Here is a 26,429-nt window from a genome sequence, read left to right as displayed (position 1 = left end):
TATTATAACATGTAATGAAATATTTATTGTAAAGTCACACTCTTTAGAAAGTATTGATATTGATGTCATTATGTCAATCTTATTGATTCATATATATATATATATATATATTTATTTAGCAAAGACCATTATAATTGTGTTCCGGGAATAAAGTATTTAAGTCTTTTTTCATATGATATAAATTTGAAATTCGTAATAAGGTTTTATTTATTTGATGATGCCATTTTTGTTTAAATATAAAAAATGAGTCGACACATTGTGGCCCCTTTCAACCTGAGGCCCGGGGCTATAGCCCCCCCCCCCCTTTATCTAGCCTCGACTTTACTTACAACGAAATTACATTTATCAATGCTAACCATCAACGTAAGTTCGACCCAATGTCCCAATGGCAGCTATCTTAACATAATTAGAGAGAAGATTTAGGTTTACTTAACAGTCAATATTTTGACAACAAAATTACCAACAAATATTTTACACAAAAAAAATGTATGTATATACGTATCGTCAACGTAAAATATACGTTAATAGTTGCCTACATTTCAACGTAAGTTCAACCAACCAATAATAACCGTACGATCAACGTAGAATAAACGTAATTTTATCACGAAAAATGTACGAATATGTATATACGTTTCGTCAACGTAAAATATACGTTAATAGTTTCCTACATTTCAACGTAAGTTCAACCAACCAATAATAACCGTACGATCAACGTAGAATAAACGTAATTTTATCACGAAAAATGTACGAATATGTATATACGTTTCGTCAACGTAAAATATACGTTAATAGTTTCCTACATTTCAACGTAAGTTCAACCAACCAATAATAACCGTACGATCAACGTAGAATAAACGTAATTTTATCACGAAAAATGTACGAATATGTATATACGTTTCGTCAACGTAAAATATACGTTAATAGTTTCCTACATTTCAACGTAAGTTCAACCAACCAATAATAACCGTACGATCAACGTAGAATAAACGTAATTTTATCACGAAAAATGTACGAATATGTATATACGTTTCGTCAACGTAAAATATACGTTAATAGTTGCCTACATTTCAACGTAAGTTCAACCAACCAATAATAACCGTACGATCAACGTAGAATAAACGTAATTTTATCACGAAAAATGTACGAATATGTATATACGTTTCGTCAACGTAAAATATACGTTAATAGTTGCCTACATTTCAACGTAAGTTGAACCAACCAATAATAACCGTACGATCAACGTAGAATAAACGTAATTTTATCACGAAAAATGTACGAATATGTATATACGTTTCGTCAACGTAAAATATACGTTAATAGTTGCCTACATTTCAACGTAAGTTCAACCAACCAATAATAACCGTACGATCAACGTAGAATAAACGTAATTTTATCACGAAAAATGTACGAATATGTATATACGTTTCGTCAACGTAAAATATACGTATTTCAACGTATATTATACCGTTATTATACGAATTATTTCTACGTATATACATACACCAAAGTTATCCTTATTATACACGTATATTATACGTGCTATGTTTACTGGGATATACGTTAGACTGGCATGTCAGAATGGGATTATCAAAAAAAAAAAATTAGTGTAGGTACATATCTATTATAAATACATACATCTTGCATCACGACACTCATATGAAGAGCATTGGTAGGTATCTATTAACTATTGTATGGTAAATTTTTTTTAAATCTATGTATCAAGTAGGTATCTAGTTGCCCATCCATTAAAAATATATAATTTCATATTTTCACCAGTGAATAGGTGAAAGGTACTTGATATAATAAAAAATTATGATATACATGGACTGGACTAGTTTTTATTTTTCTATTTTCATTAAACATTTTTCATAGGGTTTTCAGCACCTATCCAATACCTATTCATTACTGATAGAAATAACTAATAATTATTATAGAATAGTTTATTTTGTATTTTAAAATACAATTAAAATCTATACAAAATGTGTACAATAATTAATTTTTGGAAAGGCACCCTGTACTAGTCTCACCAGGTTATAATGTACTTAAATTCAAATGCCTAATGAACAGATTTATTTTTGTATATTATTCTGATTCATGTAAACTTTATAAATATCTGTAATCTATTAAAAATAAAATTCAATATAGGTTAGGTTATGAATTAAAAACTAATAATTAGATAGATAAAGTAGATCGCTTACTTAATGAAAATATTCAAAATATTCAATAAATGTTTTTAATTTATCAAAACCAAAATTCAATATATTATTTAACGTTTACTTATATTATATCATGTAGCTAGAACAAATGAGTGTATACAATTATTACAATAGTATTTTTGTATAATTTAACAAATATAATTTAAATAATTAACATAACATTACATAATATATTTAGGTGCGGTGATATACAGTTAATAACATTGTATTCAGATACATGAATAAAAATAATACATTTAAGTACCTCTTAAAAATTTAAATATTTCTTAATTTTAATGAACACTATCTACCAAATATTTATTGTAAAAAAATTATTAATAGAATATATGTCATATATTATGATTCATTAGTATGGCAATATGACATTGATAATTCAATTCAAATAGATAAGCAAACATCTAAGAATATATTATTTGAATGAGTATAATAACTATATAATATATTTATAGTTTGAGATCATTAACCCCAGACCAGTGGCGTAGTTATGGGGGGGGGGGGGGGGGGGGTGATGGGGATAGATCCCCCCAGAGCCTTTTTTTAATGTTTAATGCATTGACTTATATTCTGATATAAAATTACCCATATTATGTCATAAATTATAATTACGGATATAATCCACTTATCCATCTTATATAGGATCGATTGAATGGATTAACCATGTTAGGTTGTCACAAAAATGTACACATTGACACAGAGAAAATAATTAACGAGTTAGCTAAAAAAAACTAAGAAAATTGGATCTATTTCATAAACTATAGTGTTACACATGTTTTCATTTTTTATTTTAAAGTTCTATTTTTTTTTAAATGTATAAGTATTTATATAATGTATAATTTTCATATCTTATAGAACAGTACATTAGTCTTACTTAAAATGTTGAAGTATAGACACTGTAAAAGATAATTTTAAAATTTGAAGTAAGAAATGTGAGGAATGTAAAGTATTTGATTAAGATGTGTATAAACAATTATCAATTTTCAATTTTTTTTCAACTATGTGCTTAATATTTATAAATAAAAACAACTAACTATTGTTCAATGCTTAATACATTTTATTCCTTAATGTTTTCATAAAAACTATTCTTTTTCAGTAATTGGACGATTTGGATTTGAAAGTGATTTAAATAATTTTACAATGTACCTACATGTCATTATAATAAAATATTAACATTTAATAACAGTACTGAGATAAATAATACTTAGATAATCTAAAATTAATTTAATTAATTTGAGCACAAATCATCAATTCATTGAAATGTATACTTAATATTATAAAGTTGATAGATATGATTTCCATAAAGTTATCAAACAATCAGTTTACCTAAATTCAGTTTCATAAGTTATAATTATTCACATAACGTAAATCAAAATGTTTTTATTTTTAATGTATAAACATCAATCATCATTCCTGAAAAAACCTAAGATTGTGTTTTTAATTGATTAAGAGGAAAATCAAATTGTTTTAGTAATAAATAGTTTTATAGAAATAACTTTATAGATATACCGTTGATAATAAACATTCTCCTGTTATAATTTATAATACTATTTTATAATCAAGCAAAATAGTTTAACATAATGATACTGAACACAATTTTTTTAGTTTTCTTTATAAACAATTTTAATATACTAAAAGCAAATGTCAAAAGTTCATAGAAGATTACATTGTCACATATACAAAATATAGTAAAAACAAATATTTTTGTTTTGATAACATTGATAATAGTTATTATGCTATAAACAAGACTATATTTTACATGGCCATAATATACAGCATTCCTTACTAGACAATTTAATCTCCAAATATAAATACCTAAATTTACTTTTAATGTCCTCTGCACCCATTACATTGGAATCATTAATTTTGAATATTACATACAATATACTATCATAGGGTATGAAAACAAAAAACAATTACAAATTGCAAAATACGAATAACAATTATTTTGGTAAAATATAATGTCATACTACTCATATTATCTCAGTATCGCAATATATATTAAACGTGTAAATTTTAGGATCGTCTTTAACTGACTCGCTTGTAGATTACCTAAATCTATAAATAATAACTATGTTTAATAATAATGACTTTAATTTTAATAAATATAATAATTAATGCCAATAATAGTAATAATAATAATAATGGTTAAATTGTCTAACAGACAGCTTAAAAATTATGAACTAAAAAACAAATGCTTAATTAATAAATTGTAAATATAAGTATATAAAAAAGAAAATTAATAGGAAGGCAAACAAGAAGGACGTGATGAGAGAATAGGCTTATTAAAAAGAAAAAAAATGTTGGAATACAATAAATATATCACGTAATAAATAAATGTGGCTCATTCTCTTCAATGACTTATGTGCGCAGAGATTGTTCAATAGTAAATGGAGCAAATGTTTGGGTAGTAGGCGGCTTTATCAACATAACTAAGACTGCGATACGTTGAGATCTTCAACCTGAAAAAATAAATAAATGGCATGTAAAAATATTATATCACGTGCAGCCAACGAATTGCGTTTGGCTGGGCGGTTGTCTATATTATAGAAAAACAATTTTATCAAATGTTTGACGTGCAACGGACGTCATTGAATAGCAGCTATTTATAGATTTGCATTCAAGACATTTAGAATTGTTTTGTTACTTCTTTATATTACAGGAAGGACCAATCAAAGGTTATCAAAATTTCGTATTATAATATTCATAATGAATATTATATATTATCTGTATGATAAGGTATAATAACTAATAAATTATAATATAATATACCAAATTGATTTACTAATTTTTAACAAGTTCTGATATTATTATAATTAATAAGCATTGTTTACCTTTGGATAAAGTATAATATATAGAGCATTAGAGTAATAATGGCATGATATAACTCAAGTATTAGGTATCAATTATATCGTGATGTTTATATTATATAATATTTTTGAATAAAATATCCTTGTTAAGTGTTATGAGAATGTGAGTAATCTAAAAGCATAAGACAGATATTGATTAAAAATACTTAAGTATGAAGCAGACATTTATTTTAAGCTCTATGCAGTAGTTATTCGTATTTATTAAATTTTTATGGAATTTAATATAACATCAATTTATATAGACACGTATTACTGTATTAGTATACTGAATAATAAAGCACATTTTATAGATAGGAGGTATTTTTAATAGTTTTACTAATAATTAAATAGAATGGCATGTTTGTAACTTTACATGTAAGATAATTAAATTTTTACAAAAACACTTTTATATGCAATCAAATACTTTCGATTTTATAAAAAGCGATAATTAATAATAATAATAATAATATCAATAACTTTAAAAGCGGAATACACAATTTTAATTGGATTTCGTGTAATGTATAAAGCGAAATTATTATAATTGAAATTGAAATTAGTTTTTGTTTTTTAGCTTATTGTTTGGCAATTTTTTTTTAAATGTTTTACTCCGCCATCATCAAAAACTATATTTGGGTAAGAAGTAGATGTACATTCAATAAATTAAAACTCACCATATAATATAACATTGGTAATAAATATCACTCGTATCGATCATCAGTATCTTCGTAGAACACAGCATCGTTAGGACTATAATACGTAGTCATCACATAAACAGCAGCCTCGTATGTTGCCATCATAATGGCCGTGTTAGGTATTTGTCTGACCAGCTGAGTGGTCAGACCACGGTATAGTCCCCTTGGACCCTCCTCGCTATAAACCGTTAATAGAGTCTGGAAGAAGCTTCGATACTTGGTACCTTCTTCTCGAAGTCTAGTTCTAGCAACCTCTATAAAAGCATATGAAAAAAAAAACCATAAATTATTAAGTAAACATAAAACACGGTAAATGATACGTAAGTACCAAATTGTTTGATCATATAGTGTATTTATAGATAAACATGAAACTTAAAACTTGGAAGTGATAAAAATAAAATATATTTAATAATATGAAAAACATTTAAATGTATACATATCCTGAATTTACGAATTGTATAATAAAAGATTTAAAATAATTGAACTCGTGATTCCTTTTCCTTTTCTTTTTCCTTTTTAATAAAAGTAAATAAATATATTTTTCTGTATCCATTGCATTTTAAGAAAGAAAGTTTACTTAAATATATTTATGCTAATTAGGTGTACCATGGCAGGTACAGCTATAATTTATGCATTACCGTGAGGATAGGCAATGGACGAAGCAACAGTCTTAGAAATGGCACCAGCCATCATGAATTCGAGAAAATCTTTGGAGGTTTTGGTATTATCTTCAGACTCATTAAGTCCAACACGAGCGGCTATCAGTCTTGCTTTGATTGCTTCGTAGATGACAAAGTGCACAACAGTTTCAGATATTCCAAAGTACGAAGCTGTAATACCTTTATAGAAACCTTTTATGCCCTATTTACATACACAATAACAATTTATTTTAATTTATATAAATAATAAAATTATTTTATATTAAGAGAACTAACTATAATATTTGTTGCTTCCGTTTGCAAGAGCGTAACATGGCAAATTTACGTTTAACAGACCACATATAGCTTCGTTAGCTTAAACATTAAAGAGTAAATCAGCTTATTATGAAACATAATGGCAAGAATATTATTTGTTTGATAATTTGTGTGTGGTTTGTTTTTACGATAATTCAATTTTTTAGCAAGTAGTGCATATATAATATAACAGGAATTAAAAATGCCGATAATTCACTTAAAAACTGAATCATCGTAAAAAACCTATATATAAACGCAGATAATTTTCTTACCATCAACTTTTATACGAAGTCGATTCACTCTAATCTTGAAACTAAAATAAGTTACACGTGATCTGCTAAACATAAACTTGCTAAATTACGCACTTGAAAGACGAAGACAACAAATGTCAGTGTTACGCCATCTTAACAGTAGGGATGGGATTTTGGTCTATAAATATTTACCCCAGTCCTATATATCCGTCTGATACATTGACCAGCCGTGAGTCTTTTCCCATTTTTGTTCAAATCCAACTGTAATCTAGTTTTGACCAGCCAAATAGGATTGGTTGCTGAACATGAAGCAAAACCTGAAAATTAGAATCATTTTTAGCCCCGAATTATATTTATAGTTAATTAAATATTATTTATTATAATACATTATGTAAAATAAAAGTTACTAAAATAAAATCCTATAAACGACCAAACCACAATGTTTGACATTTCTCAATATTATGTTATAATATGTAAAAACTGAATTAATAATATCGAACAATTTCAACGAAATATAATATGTTGATATCGTTGATGGAATAACGGATACTCGAATGTATTCGTTTGACATCAAATAATTAACTTCGAATGTCTACAAAAAACGGGATTTTGTATTGAAGCCAAGGTAATGCAATTTCTCAATAAGACTTATTTATCTATGGTCAAGAGCCAGACAAACGCAAAATAAAACAATATTTACTCTCGAGTTTCTATTTTATAAATATGATAGTTTATTTTAAACATTATGCTATAGATAATATGATTAATCGATTACGTAGTTATATTTATTGAAAGTTGAATTATATTTATCACCGATTCTACACAGTTTCTACGAAACACAATAACAATAGTAATGTAATAAAAATCAACCATTGAATTCTCGAGTGTAATAACTTGTAACTCTACTACCTGTTTAATAGTGCCTACCTGAGAACTTCCATTACCTAATAAAATGAGAATCGGACACAATTCAATTCGGTAACCGCCATCAATATCTGATGGTGTTGAAAGACCGGGGGGAGGGGAAGGGCTATATTAGCTATATTATAGTTGTGGTGTATTCACTATCAAACACATAGTAGCTGAACGCGCTTGCATTTAAAACGGAAAGACAAGCAGCTGGAATATCTAAAACTGTCAGAAGCACTCCACCTGAACAACTTAAAATGCACCATAACATTTTAATATTAAGTCTAATTTAATTATTTGCTTGTAAATTTTTTTATATTTTCCTAATGTAAATTAAGGTTGAAGTATAAACAAAATATTGAATTTAAAAAAACTGCACAATACATACAACAACCATACTGCATTTGGCGGGACATGCAATAAAATTGACCCAAGCCGGTCAGATGCACAAGATATGATCAACTAACGACTAAAACTGATGCAATTTTTTACCTGCAGAATCTGCCTAAAGTCAAAACAAATAGGCAAAACATATACTCTAAACTAACATCGTATTTAAATCCAAAAAATTGTAATCTATAATAAGTGAAGATAAATAAAGAGAACTGCGTTTTATAAAAATTCAATTGACTTCAGATATTTAATTACCTAACTTAACCTCAGACTAGACACAGTATTTTCTGTTGAATTCAATATTCATTATTTTACATTTAAGTGGCCATGTAGAATATTACACAACGACAACGGAAGTGATCCACCGCATATTATGGACAGCGGAACTACGTATACGTTTTCCATTGGAACGCAGAAGTAATAAAAACATTAACTCATAATTTTACATATTATGTTATGAGTTAAGCTGGAGCTATACTCTATACACTAAGTTTTTGACAGCATCAACTATACATTTCATACAACGATTCCGCAGTTTAAATTAAATAAACAGTTAATATGGTATATAATATAAACGAGATGTTTTCTATCACCAGTATAGCCAATCATAATTTATACGTGTAAAATTAAGGATTAATTAATTAATTATTTAATTTACACGTTCAATTATTATAATTTATGATATTAGATTAAAAATGTTTAACCTGATTTATCATTTATTGTGACTAAAAAAATGTGTAAAATTAATATCTAAGTTTTAGAGTACCTCGAAAGGTTTTTTCGATATTTAACTTTTAAAGAAAGTTATAAACAATTCAAAATTTTAAACTTTAAAATGCTCATACCTCACTTCAAAATTAAAAAAAATACTTAACTATTTGTTTGTTAAATTATAATTATTTAAAAGAATAAAACTAAAATGTCTAAAATTAAAATAAGTTTTATTACCGGTTTATAACTAGATCAGTATACCTAGTATAATAATATAATACTTATTGATATAAAATTATGCAATTGATTGTCATTGAATCTATACCAACTATATATTTTATCATAGAATGTAGAGTATTGAATATGTGCTTTAGTTTATTTGCTGCGCAATAATATGCTATCATATTACATTATTACAATGAGACATGTTTTGATTTAATTTGTTTACTTGCAATTTCTTTCTATGAAAGAACATTCAACCTATGACGTTTACGTTAAATTTTTTAATATCTTGACCATTTATAAAAAATGGAATTTTTTTAGTTATCATATTATTTCTCAACATTTCGGTGAACACTAATTAGGATTCTATTTAGTATTATCCGAAGACCAATTAATACAAATAAAACGTTATTTAACTTTTCATATCTAACATCCAATATAATACATAAACATTAAATACATAATATGCAAAGAAAACACCAAACATAATATTTCGATGCATGGATGAATATTTATTTCTAGTGTAAAAATTACAATTCTTATTCTTAGGTTTATTATTTATGCGTAATAACTCTACAAAGTACCTACAGCAAGCCATAGGCATCTACACTTCTATAGACTACAGAGCAAGCACAGTGAAATGTCTATGGACTTATGGTACATTGGTATATAATCAATTAATTTAATACTTTGGCTTAAATTATTAAATTCTTAATATATCAGACTTAAAACTAAACGATTTTTAAGAAAAGAAATAGATAAGTCTCTCAAAAATATTATTCAACTTTAAACATAAACTACCTATTACAGTTGTTTAAACGTCTTATGTCATACGCGGTATAATCCATTCAATTCTATCTGATTTGACAAAACCTGTAGTTTTTTATTATACGAATGAACAGTTATACCAACACAATATGTACCGCGGTAAAAGAACGTGACTTTTAATATTAATAATCGTTAGTCGTCGAAATGACAAAATTGTTCATATTTTACTAATTACGATATTATAATTGAGTTTTCAAAAGGTTGGATACAACCAACTACCAACAGCAGTAAACAGTCATTGATACATTCTTAAGTTATTTTAAGCATAAACAATAAGATATGTTAGTACCTATATATTTTATACATAATGCAGTAGTGCCGTTATAGTATTACACGATTGTAACTATAAAAAATAAAATAAAAATAGTAACATTTAAATACTTAGAATAATAATATAATAATAAACAATAATAACTTAAAAATCTATCAGTTTAATGCAAGGTGTATACTGTATATTATAAAATTGTAACCAAAAATAAATGTATTTATGAAATTTTATGTGAGAGGAAAATTGTCCCCCAATGACGAAGTTATATTAAAAATTCACGTTTTACAGATACCTATTTATACTTAAGTACAATTATACTAAAGACAGGTTGAGGTTACATAACGATTGAAAAAACGATCATAATATTATTATTAGTTTTGAATTTTATTAACAAACAACAGTTCCAAGCCTGTTTGCTCTGTAGGACTTTTATATTCCTTGTAAGATGTAAATTAAGTAAATTGTTCATAATATTATATTATAATATAATATACTACTAAATTCGGATTTAATTGTTTTTAAAATCTTTTTTTTTTCAAATACATATTTTTTACAAACCTACTACTCCCGTGGGGTATTCATACTATCGTAAAAGTAGTGATTTTGGCAATCAGTCATTTACTAACATAAAATGCAAACGGTGACTACTGTCTGCTCAAGCGAACGATTTTTAATATCCTATGAATTTGGGCAGTGTGAATCAAACAAATTGTAAACAATTCGCTCAATAATATTATCCCCTCTACGCCACGCGAGATTAAGCCACAAACACGATCGGCACGTGTTGACGACTCATGTTCTTCGGAACAACGTGAACAATTCTGTAAATAATCATAAATAATTAATAAATAATAATAAAGGAATTCGTCGTTGCGTGTTTACTAAATGCGCCGACCCATCCCGCCCGCCCACATCACAGCACAACGGTGTGCACTGCGGTCGACGTGGTAGGAGAAAATTTCATACCAAAACACCGACACGGGCATACAACCGTGATACTCGCACGCGGCCTACGTGATAAAAGTAACGTGTACGTTTTTATTTACGCGGAAAAATGTATTATAAAAATACGATACTCTCACCGGGCGACAGCACGGTTCGAGGACGATGAGATATAGAAGCGGTGAAGTGGTGGCGTGGGGATACGATTGCTACCGCCGCTAGGGCCATCATGGTATACGATATAAACGATGCGCGCGCACGCACCGTAATGCACACACGATAAAAACATCAACAACAACAACAACAACACACCGACGACCACAGACGAAGAAATCGAGGCCAACGCTACCGCCGCATTTGAAATATAAACAAAACACCGAACATATGATATTTTTTCATAATGTTCGGACCGTCACCATCGATCCGCTCGTGAACGGTAAAAGCGGATGACGCGACTAGACCTGCGACAATTTATAAAGCCGTTCGACTTTTCTAATGAAGACTGTTTTGTTTACAAACTGTCGAATCTTGTACGTCAATATTATAAATCTACGAACAATAGAATATTATTATTGACGTCGATTAACAAAAATACCGTCTGCAACCAAAATTCTGAAGGAATTCACGAAATAATAACAGTAATAAGAATCTAACGAAATTAATATTGTTAAATTAAAATTAAAATCGTTTTACCTACGCTGCGAGTGATCGAGGTCCATAAAAAAAGCAAACCGACTGGATTAACTTGTTTCGTCGACGATTTTATAACGCGTATTTCTCTACACGTTGTTTTTGTCCATTTAGTTGTTGACAAATTTAATAATAGTTCAATGTTCATAACAATTTATAATATAATATAAAATCAAATATTGAAATATGTAATATGTTCAACATTTGTTCCAAAAATCAAAAACGTCTACAAATAAAAACAATATAACGCATTATTGTGTTCGGTTGCTATAAATATAATTTACAATGCAAATTAAATTAAAATATAATTATATTTAAAAAAAAAAAAAAAGATGAATAAAATAAAATCAGTAAGGTAAAATAAAATATACGTTTTAGATAAATGTTTGTAATAATGTGTGCAATATTATACATTTCATTTTTTATCAGTAATAACTAATAAGTAATAAGCTATAAATTCTTGTTTTTTTTTTTTAATTAATTTAATTTAATAGTTAAAAGATTATATTTATCGCGATATTCGTAGCTCAACAATTTAATAATTACAAAGTAAAAACTCTTGATTTTAAAAGATAATACCTAATATTATTTAGAGAGAGCAACTATAGTGAATATTCCATAATGACATAATGTATATTTTGTTAAAATAATTATAAACATTATATTATAATCATAAAAATAAAACTAGGTAGTAGGTATACTATTATTAGTTATTTAAAAAGTAGGACAAAAAATCTTGCCAATTTGCGCATTGGGCATACATTTAAAGAAATGAAAGATTTTATTCGATTTTCAGGCAAGAACAAAATGTTCATATAAAAGGTGAATCGCGGAAAAAATGGCCACGGAAAAAAAGCCCAAAAAAATATATTATACATAATATATTTACATTTATTTATAGATACATATTTTAAATAATATACATAGTACTTAATTAATTTTTTTTAAACTTTTTAACTTCAGTTAAATTTTGTATTGTTTAACTTAGCTTTTTATAGTTAGTTATCATTATTGTACAGTTAATTTACAGGTAAATCATGTGATTTGGGTAGTTAAAGATAACACCAGCGTGTAGCTGAATTAACTTAATGGTTAAACCTAAAAAGTTATATTTAAAATAGCTATAATGTCAAAATAATTTTGTATTAAATATTGATTCTAATAATTGTATTAATAAATGAGTTAAATTAATCCAAGTAAATGATGATTAATTAATTCTTAATAAGTGTTTTGTTTGTTAATTAAACACTAGATTTGTACGTGTGATAGTTAACAATACAATCTATATTATTATGTTACCACAAGTCCAGAAACGTGAATATTTTGTTCTTATGTTCTGTTAAAAATGTATTATTCTATAACAGAAATAAAAATATTATATGATTGTAAATCCATTGTATAATCAACAATCAACCACATTTTATAAAATATTAAAATTTACAATGATTGCACTTTTATTTTCTTGTGCTTTTTTTCGGGGTGTATTTTTCAGTTTGGGTTTTTTTCCGAGGGTTTTTTTTCCATGGCCATTTTTCCGCCTACCATTAAAGGTATATGAGACTAATAGTGAGTTCATAAGCATTAAGGATGGGTAAAGGGTAGGAGGTATTTTTATAGGTGGTTGCAAAATTGTATAACATTCTAAATAAAAAACAGGAAAAAGTAAAACGAGTAATTCAAATTTAATACCGAATTTTGTATTATTCCCATGCAATGATTGGTGCAATAGATACAACTAAATAAACTAATAAAAAGTTATATCCTTATACACTATTATAGTTAAAATAGTATTTTTATTAAATCCTATTGATTTACATTATTTAATGTTTTTTTTTATCCGAACACATTTTAAATACATCACAAACAAAAAAGATTATTACCTGCAAAAGACGCCGATAGTACATGTACTATCGGTGTGTCCGGGTTAAGTACGGTGTTGAAAAACTTTTTGGATTGTGCGTAGGCCCCGAAATATATGGCTCTGGACGGAGCGACGCCCACGATGTTGGGCACCAGTCCTTTGAACAGAGCCTTGGGGCCTTCGGTTTTTACTATGTGCCTAAAAAAGACAGAAAAATGCCAACTGGATAAATAAAGAAGGAAAATACGAATGTATTTTAATGCGAGTAAATAATTGTTTGTTTACCAATGGGCACTAAGTAAGTAACTCCGAAACTTGTAAACAGGTCAATAACAAAAATAAGGAAATTGTATTTTTAGTATTTACATAGTACATAGTAGGTACACGTTATATTTGGGAATAACACCATACACTGAACACATGGAAATAAGTTATATGTGCATTCAATTATTTTTTTTTTAATTTTAATGGCATATTAAAGTACTCCAGATATTATTTTATATTATTATGTATATAGTATATAAATATTATAAATATAATGTATACATAATTTAATATTATTGTAAGTATATAATAAAACATAAGGTTTACAGTATTAAGTTAATTGACAATTGAAGTGTACTAACTATAATAAATGAATGTTGCTTAACTGAAAGATAGGTTTGGATAGAAAACCTATAATAGCACTCTAGTACTATACAGTATCAATGTAAAATGTAAGGTACAATAATTAATTGATGGGTATTTTATTTAACTAATGAATTATACAAACATGCAAATATCGAGTTGGGACATATGCAATTATAAAATTTTATTTTATATACATATAATTAAACTATTATATTATTAAGTTGGTAATAAATAATTTGAATAATTGAATCTGTATATTATGTTTGAATTGAATGGAAGTGTACTTATCGGGTTAATTTTAATAATATATTTAACACAATACAAAGATAAGAACATATAATATAATTTAAATTTAATTGAATGTTTTAACGTATAGATAATCTTAACTATTCTGAAGTTTATTTATTTTGATTATTATTAATCGGTATCAAATTAATTACAAGAGTACATTCATATTTTTTTACTGACAAGTTAATAAGTAAAAAAAAATAAAGATATATTTTGTTATTTGCACTTATACATTTTAAAACTATTTAATGATTGATACTATTCAAATTTTCATATAATAATTAATAATTGAACACGTGTCATTATGTAATAATTTTGTTTTGCAAATTTAAATTTTAAATAGAAGCGTAACACTTACATAGTTACACCTATAGTATATGTATATCATTTAATAAGAAAAATAAAAAAACTAATAAAAATATATGTTTTAATAGTTGTGCATAGTTCCAAACAATTACATGAAATTATTATTAATCATGTTAATAAATTGTTAGATGATTTAATATTTAACAGAACTTGTAACCACCAGTACCTTAGATTTTTTTTTTAATTTCACTTTTCCAGACGCCAAAAACGAATTCATAGTATTCATACACTAGTATGTATAATAATATATTATCATAATTATAGGTATCCAATACCTAAACTAATATTAATTATTTCTCTTAATTTATAAGTGAATATTTAAATAGAGACGAGTATTAAACTTAAAAATGAGAATTCAACTTGAATTATATGAAAGAGATGTATCCCTCAGGGAATAATGCATAAAAAAATAGAAAAATTATAAGACCCTAGGCCAGTGTTTCTCAACTTTTTATAGGATGTCAACACCCTAATTAAGAACCATAAACACGTCGACACACTTTAAGTAATGGATTTCTGAAAAAGTAAAAATTAAAAACCTTTGTGAATGAATGAATTAATTATGTTGGCATTTTATTTAAAAAAAGAAAATGTAATTTACTTAATTACATTTAAACGGTTTAAAAAAAGTATTAAATTTTTTTTAATAAAAAAATACTATTAATTTCAAATTAGTACGATACTCGTGACGAACTGAACATAGATCTTTGATTTATGGGTATAATTTATTTTTAATATATTTAAAGCGTAGAACTATTTTTTGTTTTTGTTACCTATTTTTAAATTATTAATGTCAAAAATGCTGATTTACACATGTATGATGTTAAAAAAATAATGGTTTTTACTCTTTTATCTTAATGCTGAAATAAAAAAATATGACTTAATTTATAAATTTATAAATTATATAATGTTTTGGCGGCACACACCACGGTCCTAGGCGATAAAATCGTTTGTTAGTGATAAGTAGTGTGACCTATCAGCTGCTGATGAGCACCGTACCGATCTGACAATATATTATAACGCACATGGTGATGTCAATAAACCTTCCAAAATCATATCAAATCATAACAATCAATTACCTGTAAACCGGCTGAATATTTTATTTTATGTTGTCATTAATTATTACATAAATTGTTACACGATAGGGGTCAGGGTAAACCCAACAAGTGGGAATTTCTTGGCGGCGATTTTTGCTTACGTGCTAATCCTCGCGTACCAACTATTGTTGATGTTTACACTATTGTCTGCTGTGCAGAAACCAAAATCCAATTTACAAGTACAAAAATAGGCAGCCAGACAAATACAAATGTGCCTACCTAATAAAGGTCACGACTCACGACTGATATCCGAAGGACAACTGGTTGTTAGTCTCGTTGATATGGAATACATGTGTAATAATCTAGACAGTAGATACGGTATAGCGTGGTACTACGCGGTAAACACATGTTGTACGATCATATTTATTGTTCCCTCGCGTAGTCACGTCTGCCGTCTACGGCCAGCGCAGAGACTGAGAAAGTGAGAAGTGAGACAGTGAGACTCGAAAGGCTATTTGCCTAGTAAGTCTTATGGCGATTGGGAAGTGGGAAGAGTTAAACTACTGGAAGTATAATATTCATCAATATATTATGTATTTCTCAATTGTGGTACAGCGAATTATCTTTGTGTTGGACAACGTTTGGCATGAAAAAAAGTCATGTTTTATTAAGTAAAACAGCTAACGTTTTAACGTTTTTTTACAGTTCGATCATAGATTCAAACCACTTGCTACTTTTACTATTATAATCAAATATAACACTTAAAAACCTTTATAATTAATATAAGATTGTTATTTTTTCAAAAATGTACAGGATTTAAGTACAAGAATATTGAACGTACGGTAAGACTGTATATTTAACACTGATCCAAGATAAAAACATCCAATTATTGCCAATAATGATAATAAAAACAATTCTTAACTGATACACAATATTATACTGATACTATAAATCAAGGCTAATAACTTAATATTAATAGGTACCTACATGGTTGAAATATACTGGTTATTGCATATCGACAAGTATAGTTATCATCAGATACAAAATGTATGCGTAAAGGGGTATCAAAAATTACAAAATTTATACATTTTTACTATCATGAAAAATTTGCTGTCAGCGGCTGGCATAAAAATGCACGTGCACATATACAGTAGAACCACGATAACTCGAAAAGGTTGTGGGCGAAAAAAAAATTCAAGTTATCTAAAATTCGACTTATGGAAGTTCGAGTTATCGAAGTTCCAATGTACTTGTTATTATTGACTCCTTTTACGTTGCCATTTTTGTTTTTAACATACTGATATTTAATTGAGAGAGGGTATATATGCAAATAACCTTGTAAATTTCAATCATGGTTAGTGGGTACCTACTAATTCTAAATAAAAAAATATATTATTGGTCAATGATGTATTATATTATAATATTATCAATTATAGAATAACCTATGCTTCAAATCTAATAATTGTTACTACCTACTTAGCTATTAATTAATGAAAGTAAAATCATGTTTGTAGATATGTACAATCATAAAAATATAAGAAATACTGATTTTAGACTAATGTTAATACTTTTCATGATTATAAAACTATTATTTTTATTTAGGTAGCAGGTAGGTACAAAACTATTATTTTTATAATCATGAAAAGTATTAATATTAGTCTAAAATCAGTATTTCTTATATTTTTATGATTGTACATATCTACAAACATGATTTTACTTTCATTAATTAATAGCTAAGTAGGTAGTAACAATTATTAGATTTGAAGCATAGGTTATTCTATAATTGATAATAACTCATAGTTCAAACTCGGCATATACATATTTAAAGTAGTATACGAGTATACCTATTATAAATGTATTATAAGGATTATATAGAGATGTTATTTTTTTTATCATTGACCAAACCAATAATAGTATAAAATATAAATATATGTCTATGTAAATGTTGACTCTAAATTATTTATCAATAAGTATGATAAAAATTCTATAATAAAGTACTAAACACTTAGATTAAATAGCCATTGTAATTGAATAATATGTTTTATCTAATATTAGTATCATTATGTACTAGATATTTGTAAATATCTAAGTATTGTCAACCAAGAATGTAAATTGTTTTTTTTTAGACTTGATATAGGTTTGGCACTAATAATATGAAATCTATTGGCTCACAGAAGGTAATGCCATGTTAATTGGACTTAGTCCATAGACAAACACCTAACAATATTGGAGATTCTTTTTTAAAAATTTGAATGAACGATGACAACCTTTTAAGAATACTTTGTGCAGGTAGTAACTGACAAGTCTTTTTTGTTGTTTTTACAGTTGTATCTTGAAATTGTCATTGACAACATTGAACATACTTGTTAAAATATCATCTAATATTATTATTATAATATGGTTATTTAATTAAAAAACATGAGGTTATCATATTTTTTGGAAATGTTAATGTTATGACCTATGGGCGATAAAAATCAGAAATAACATCAAACCGATTATAATTGATGTATCAAAATATTTTGTTCCTAGACTCATTATTTTCAAACTAAATTTTAAGTTGTTAATTATGGCATACATGGGTAATATTATTATTGTGTTTATTAATTATTGCTTATCAGCTTTAATACAACTTAAAAAATAAATTCAGATTGTAAATTTAATTGCATGACTACTTATTAGTTATAAATTGTATTTTATTTTAGGTACATATATATTTTTTAAATTGGCTAATAAACTTTATATGACAATTGTAAATTGACAAAATTATTCTTTGTTCAATAATGATAAAAACAACTCAAGAAAAACAAGTTTCAATAACATATGTTAGGCCACATTACCAAAGTATACATTGATACTATTACTGTCACTTCTAGTCAATGTTTTTGATTTTGTAAACAACTCTCTATTTAGAACTATACTTTTACTATTAGCTTGATTATTTAAATATTATCAATGGTGGCAATACTCAATGGTACCGCCTAGACTAAAAGTGATATAGAATTACAAATTTACAACTTCTATTAAATGTACATAAGAAATTATATATGCTTAAGAACTGAACTTCACAGCTGACCTAAATTTAAAACTATTTTAGCCTTCAATGCATTGGAACTAAACATAAATTTATTGCATTTTGAAGATTGTAAACAAAACAATTTAAGTTCATAGTACTCCAATTGTATAAATTGACTTACTATCAGTTATGTTAATGACAGTTTTCCTTTTGCAAAATTATAAATATAATATAAAGCAACTACCTACTTAGTATAAAATAATATATATAATATGTGAATAGTGAATACCTAAAGCCTTAATACATTTATTCTCAATACTTTCCATGCCAAAATGTTTGAAAACTTATAATAAGTGTTATTCCTTACATATGGTTAAAGACATACAATTTTTTATATAAATTGGTAAGGTTGTATTGTTTGATTTAATTTAAAAAAAAAAAAAAATAATTTCTACCTATTCAGTTTCTAAATTAAATTTGTTCATTTATGGACTGATCAACTAAAATGGTAGCTATGATAGGATCATTTTAAAATGATTGTTGAGTAAAATACAATCAAATATTTTCAACATTCTTACCTGAGACATTGAATGAGTCCCATTGATTTGGTTGTCTGGTTGCCTACACCACATTGAGAAAATGTTAGTATTTGTGTGCTGGAGTGTCGGCCACCAGCGCCGCTTAAGGTGTTATATCGACGTCGCTGCAGCGACGAGATTGTCTTACATGTCATACGACTACCACCACTGTCTTCAGATGCAATTCTAGGCACATAATCATAGCGTGTAGCACCAAAGTTGGAAGATGACTGCAACCGAGTCTTGACCACTTCCAATGGACATGTAACCACAGCACCAGTAGTACCAGCCAACCTGGAGTAAACATTAAAATAATTTAAAAAAAACTCATCACAAGAATGGTGACAACTTGGGCAGGTGGTCGGAAAATTTTATAATTTATTAAAACAATTACCCTCCGGATACGAGATGGATGACCGTCTCACGAGAGTTCTGTGACTGAGACATACTGACTTCCGTTTACGTAAACATGGAATCTAAACGTACGTATCGAATAACGAAGTTGAAACAGATCAAAAAGAAGTTAAATAGTATTTAAAATCCACCCAGCACGATAAATTGTGTTGTTGTTACACACACGGATTTGAACGAAATTAATTTAATGGACGCCAATAATTCGAATGAAAAAACACAGTTTCAACGCGCAGTGAACACAAGAACGCAAGATCGTTGAACGGTCAACAGACGACTAAAGGTGAAGAGATGATGTACCGAGTACCGAGCAGGCTATAGCTGCAGTACAACGTGCAGCGTACAGAATAGCGTATCAGTTTTTAATGAGTAACTAATGTGCGCGGCGCTGCGGCCACTACGGAGGACGGATCCTATCGGCTATCAAGTGTTCGTACGGCCGAGATTCAAAAGGTTGTCAGCTGATACGCATAACCAGTGTGACCACGACAAAAATATACAAATCTTTTTCCTCAATTTTTAGTTTTATTTTCGTTTATTTATGTTCGAAAAAATGTCATTCACCCAGACGGATTTTTTTCAATTCTGCATAATATAGTTCCTACATTTATCCACACAACTGAACAATACTTGAAATTAATTTATTCCAAATTTAACTATGTTATCAGGTAAACGTACTTATCGCGTTTCGCGACAAAACAAATATTATGTTGCTGCACAAAACGATTCGAGAAAAGCCCATGAGTAAATGGCCACTAGCTGTGCCGCAGTTACATCTTACATTCCGTACCTTCTTTTAGTTTTTACTCATCTACCATAGTCCATAGATATTTGGGATTTTTATTAATTTTTTTCAATAATTATATAACATTTATAAAAGTGATCTATTATACATTTTGTATGTTTTTTAGTTGCGCGTTCATGCATATGCATAAGTGTACACTTTAAAGATTATAATTATTTAGTTTAAAATTTTTAATATAATTGATAGTAACAAAAAAGCAAATTATGTTAATATTATAGATTATAATAACAACAATATATGCATCCTATTAACTATATGATTATATTCATACGTTAGTTAAATAATATAAATAGGTAATGATCTTAACTATTAAACTCAAATAGTAAATATGTAAATGAATATCTATGAATACGTAATTATAAAACTTACAATATTAATTATAATAAGACAAGTAATATTTAAACATATTCCAAATTTATTCTAAAATCCTTTAGAAACATTATACGGTGTTTACAAATTAGTTATGGAAATGTATGATGTTAATTAGATGTGAACACTTAATTTAATGGAGTAAAAATATTAAAATTAAATTAATTTTTCTATAAACGGTCAAATATGTATGATTTATGGACATTTATTAAAATAATTTCTTATTAATCTTTAAAATAAATCATAGTACGATTATTACTAATATTGAATTATATTCTTGATAATATAATATTAAAATGTATTGGTAATCATGATGGACGAAAAATTAAAATAATATTAATTATAAATTTATAATATATAGATTCATTTTAATCGAACTTCTATTTTTTATATTTTTATTTTAGATTAATCAATTCGTAAATTGTAAATTTAAAATAAGACGATGGGTGGGACTACATACTATATAGTATTTGAAGATAGGCGTGATAGAAGATCAGATCAGTTTCAGATCACATCATCATTGATTATGTTGCTATTGTATGCAATTCGTTTTGCGCCCGAAACTTTTTTAAATGCAACTAAACATACAGTGTGTCTTATCAGAAGTCATGGGAAAGTAAGATTTATAGTATGTCATATACATCGAGATAGATAAACAATATTGTTTATCTATCTCGATGGTCATATATTACGATTAACGATAGTACAATCTTTAATCGTGTCACATATTAGCACAGAACAATATTAGTTATTATTTTTATTATTAGATATTAGTCTATTATCGAGTGATATTATTAATTATTAATTATTATATACCTAATTATACCTTATGGGTAGTGATGGGCAGTATCGATTAGTACTATCGAAAACTATTCGATAGTAAGCCTTTACTATCGAATATTTCATTCGAATATTATTTTCTATTACCGAATAGTTTTTTGCGTCAAAACTATTCGAATATACCGAATAAAAACTATTCGAATATTATACCGAATAAAAACTATTCGAATATATCGAATAAAAACTATTCGAATATACCGAATAATAACTATTCGAATATACCGAATAAAAACTATTCGAATATACCGAATAAAAAAAAATTATTGAATATACCGAATATTATTTGAATTATTTTTCATACCAAAACTAAAAAATATTCAAATATTATTTGTCCTTACTTACTTAAATGGTTTATACTCAGTTCGCCGACACCCGTTTTTTAACCAAAAAAACTGTTTTAACAGCTAAAAAAAACGATAATTCGTGAACAATAATTAATAAATTGCAATAAATAATTTTACAGTGTCTTATATAATAAACTTTTTTATAGATACCTATCTATTATAATTATCTTGATTTCTAGTATATTTACACATTTACCTGTTTACTGTTAAGCAATAGAAGGAAAATACATAAACGGATGGGTTAAAATGTTTAAATAGTGTTATGGGTCACTGCATCGTAGTTCCTTACTTGAATTCTATTTGAAATCAAAATACCTGCATCAAGACGTATTAATTTTCTTCATTTAAAATTTTTTTTGGTATTAACCTAACCTTTATGACTTTAAACGCAATTTTGTAGGTTTTATTTCAATACTACACGAAAATAATTTATCCGTTGATTCCGTGTTTCAGTAGGTCGCATACAACACTATAGCTGGTTACCATCATAATGTATAAATCAGATATTGTATACCTAAATGTAGCGATTATAGCAATTTTATAATAGTGATCGTTGCAATAGAACTATAGAACTAATAGAAGGCACCGTTACTAAACGCTGCGAATGGCGTTGTAATAATTGTCAGTAATTTGTGCAATAGCCAACAGGTGACTAGAACATATATCTTTTAATTTTAAATGCAAATAGCAGTTGGTGATTTTTCTAATTTTATAAATGTTTCATCACATATTTTTTTGTAGTCTGGTGTACCGTACTGTTTGGCTTCAGTCACTAACGTGTTCTGAAGTAAAGCATCGGCTGGTGACACTAGTTCTTACACTAGTGTTTTAGTTACAAATCTTCACCTCATACACACGTATTATAACCAACCATACCCTCCTCTACAGTAATAAACTCAACAAAATAATCCAGGATAATGAACTCAGATGTTGAATCTTGCTTTAATAAAAGAAATACATATTTTTTTAATTTATTGTAGTGGAGTCGATAAAGTGCACATTTATTATTTTTTTTCGATAATTATATCATCAATGAAATATAAATTTAATATACTTGGTGACTGGTCAATGACGATAAACGGTGTACTGGATTCTGAGGGAGTGATAAATTTATTGGCTTTACAGTTGTGAGTGTTTTTATTTTCCTTAATTAGTGCCATTTTGAGTTATGTACATTTTCGAAATTTTCCATTTAATCAGGAAAAACAATAACTAGAATTTTAAAGTAAAATATCTAAAACTTTAATACAATATTTATATAAAATTTTTTACAGATAACAATAATCTAAAAGTGTTTAAAAATGTTTTATGCTTTTTGTGCTCAAACAATTTTCGTCAGACCCTATTTCTTTTTAAATTATATTGTTTCAGGTCTTAAAGAAGAATATATTTTTTTCAAGTTGTTTAGAGGCTAAAATTTAAAACCGTAATAAATGCTTTAGTGGCTACAGTTAATGATTGTTGCTAAATAATTAAAATGCTGACATATCTTCAAGTTTATTAGACCGAGGTAAATAATATATACTATTTATATATTCTGTAGGTATTGTCTAGTTTTGTGTATGAAGTATGAGTCAAGGAAGTTCTATTGTAAAATATTTTATATATTATTATATATTTACTTTCCATGCATTAGATTTGACAATAAAACAAACGAGAAAGTACAATTTATATATTTATTTCAATTACCGTATATTGTACACTTCTATTGTAAAATATTGTCAAAAATTCATATAATAAGTGGGTCGGTATAATTGTTATGCAACTTGAAAACAACTTCAATTGTGTAGTTAATTCAATAATATTATTTTAAAATGTAATCAAACCGTTATACACATTACACACATAAAAATGTTTAAGTAGTAACTAATAAGTACCTATGTGCCATTATGCAGGTACCTACTGACATAGAAAATGTATGACTTGAGGTTTTTTTAGATGTATTATTTAATTCTTATTTTAAAAATGAATCCTTTATTATTCTAAACTTAAATACATAATATCATATTAAGAAAAACTACCAAAATTCAACACATTAGAATTAGTTTATATTTTACCTAGTATTCACATTATTGTAATTATTTAACCGTAGGTACTTTCAACTTTCATTATACATGCATAATATTTAACCATAAACTAATCTTATGATATGAACAAAATGTAAACCTGACTTTTGATGTCATTTTAATAGTTTCTAATTCTCTTTACTTATTTTCGCATTTTGTACTGAAATAATCAATTATATTATACAATTTACGGCCTAAAACATAATGACACTGTTAGTATAATATTCACTATATTATAGTTTAGTACAAAATTGGAATTGTGTGTGTGTGTGTGTGTGTGTGTGTGTGTGCAAACAATATTGAATTTTGGAAAATTCAAAAATACAGTTTTAAATATAATTGTATGTTATAGGTACTTTTCATTATTTTATCCAGGTGACAGATGTTAAATAATGTTGAATTTTCAAATAAAATAAAATTATAGAACTTATATTTATTTTTAGGGAGGGAGAACTCATATTAAAATAAGTGAAGTTATGAAATAATGTAGAACTAAGTTTTATTAATTTTAGGCCCTGCTATACATATACTTGTATTAGTATAAATTGTAACTAAAAGCTAAACAACACTATCAAAAATGTAATTTATACTATACCTTTAGCATAATTTAAAGTTGACATTTAATTTATAAATAAGTATGTATAGCGATCGTATAGGTACTACACTAGTGCTGTGAACTGTAATTTCAGCGATTAGTTAGTATTTTATTATTTTAAGAATTTACACATCAATAAAGGCCAATTAGAGTAATTATTATTTATTATACTATTAAACAATAATGTTTATAATAAACATTTTAATTCCTAATTTTTTAAATATCTTTTATAATAAAGCTAAGAACAGTTTTGGTGTTGTTTGGAAGACTGCAGGAGTTATCTACCTGCAGTTATCTAGCTGAGGCTGCTGGGCTTACATGGTAAGAATGTTCACAGAGATGTAGTGTCTTACGGCTGTATATGGGATTGGTAGTATGCACTCGAATAAACTAATCGCCAGGATTGAATCACCCTCAGTCTTGAGTAATAAGTCGTAACTAATTTAATCGTATACTATCAATAGTAACGTTCTAAATTTTAAAACTTTCGTTATCAATTAATAATGATAGTGATTGATGAATATTTTGTATGGAAACTGTTAGATATTAATACTGTACACATTTTAATATTTTTCTTATCCAGGGTATAGTTTATTAAGGTATTGTGTGTTGATTTGAGTAAGAATTATTTATAATCGAATGAGTAATATTTATGTTAAAAAAGTAGATATAGGTTTTTTGATATTAATTTTAAATAGTAGGTATATAATTTTAGTTGAGGGACTTAGCTACCTACAGCAAGATATGCTGCTTTTTTTGTTAAAATTGAAGAGATTTATTCTTATTGGATCGGTTATTATTTAATGTCCTAAAAAATTTCAAAAAATTCCCTTTTAAAAATGCAAAAATGGCTTTAAAAAGTCAAAAAATGCATTTAAATTATAATATACCTAGCTTAAACATTGGAAAAACAAATATTAAACGATACTACGTTAATGTATTTTTTTTCGCTTTTTATGCATGTATGGTGTAATAAAATTCATAAAACATAATATTATGTATATAATTTAACGACGATGATTCAGGGGCGTCATTTCAGTTTTTTTTCAAGATGTGCGAACTTTTAGGCGCAAACCTATGTAAATATTCTTTCCTTCCCTTTTATAATTCTAATTGAAATTATTTATAACAACTAATGCAATTTTTAAATAACTAGCAATTCAAAGAATTAAAAGTTTATAACATATATAAGCAATTAAAGCAACGAGCTAAAGCCATTTCACTATTATTTATAAAAAAGGCAAATAAGGTACCTATAATTAATAATGAAATACCTACTCTTTAATTCCAAAATTAAACATCATTTAT

General features: G+C 27.0%; 1 protein-coding gene across 1 annotated transcript; it reads right to left on the bottom strand.

The window, feature by feature from the left end:
• Positions 1 to 4,286: 4,286 nt before the first annotated feature.
• On the bottom strand, positions 4,287 to 20,493 carry Rim2 (replication in mitochondria 2). Its single transcript, XM_015517493.2, has 7 exons — positions 20,086 to 20,493; positions 19,692 to 19,985; positions 13,799 to 13,977; positions 7,148 to 7,272; positions 6,390 to 6,612; positions 5,731 to 6,005; positions 4,287 to 4,672 (listed from the first exon to the last, which is right to left on the bottom strand). Exons 1-6 carry the CDS (start codon positions 20,136 to 20,138, stop codon positions 5,758 to 5,760), a joined length of 1,122 nt encoding a protein of 373 aa, XP_015372979.1. The 5' UTR covers positions 20,139 to 20,493; the 3' UTR covers positions 4,287 to 4,672; positions 5,731 to 5,757.
• Positions 20,494 to 26,429: the final 5,936 nt, after the last annotated feature.

The sequence above is a fragment of the Diuraphis noxia genome, unplaced genomic scaffold (genome assembly GCF_037042655.1).
Source record: "Diuraphis noxia isolate RWA-SAM2 unplaced genomic scaffold, SU_Dnox_SAM2 contig0004, whole genome shotgun sequence".
Taxonomy (NCBI): domain Eukaryota; kingdom Metazoa; phylum Arthropoda; class Insecta; order Hemiptera; family Aphididae; genus Diuraphis; species Diuraphis noxia.
Note: the sequence above shows the minus strand (reverse complement) of the source record. Positions and strands in the feature narration are given on the sequence as shown.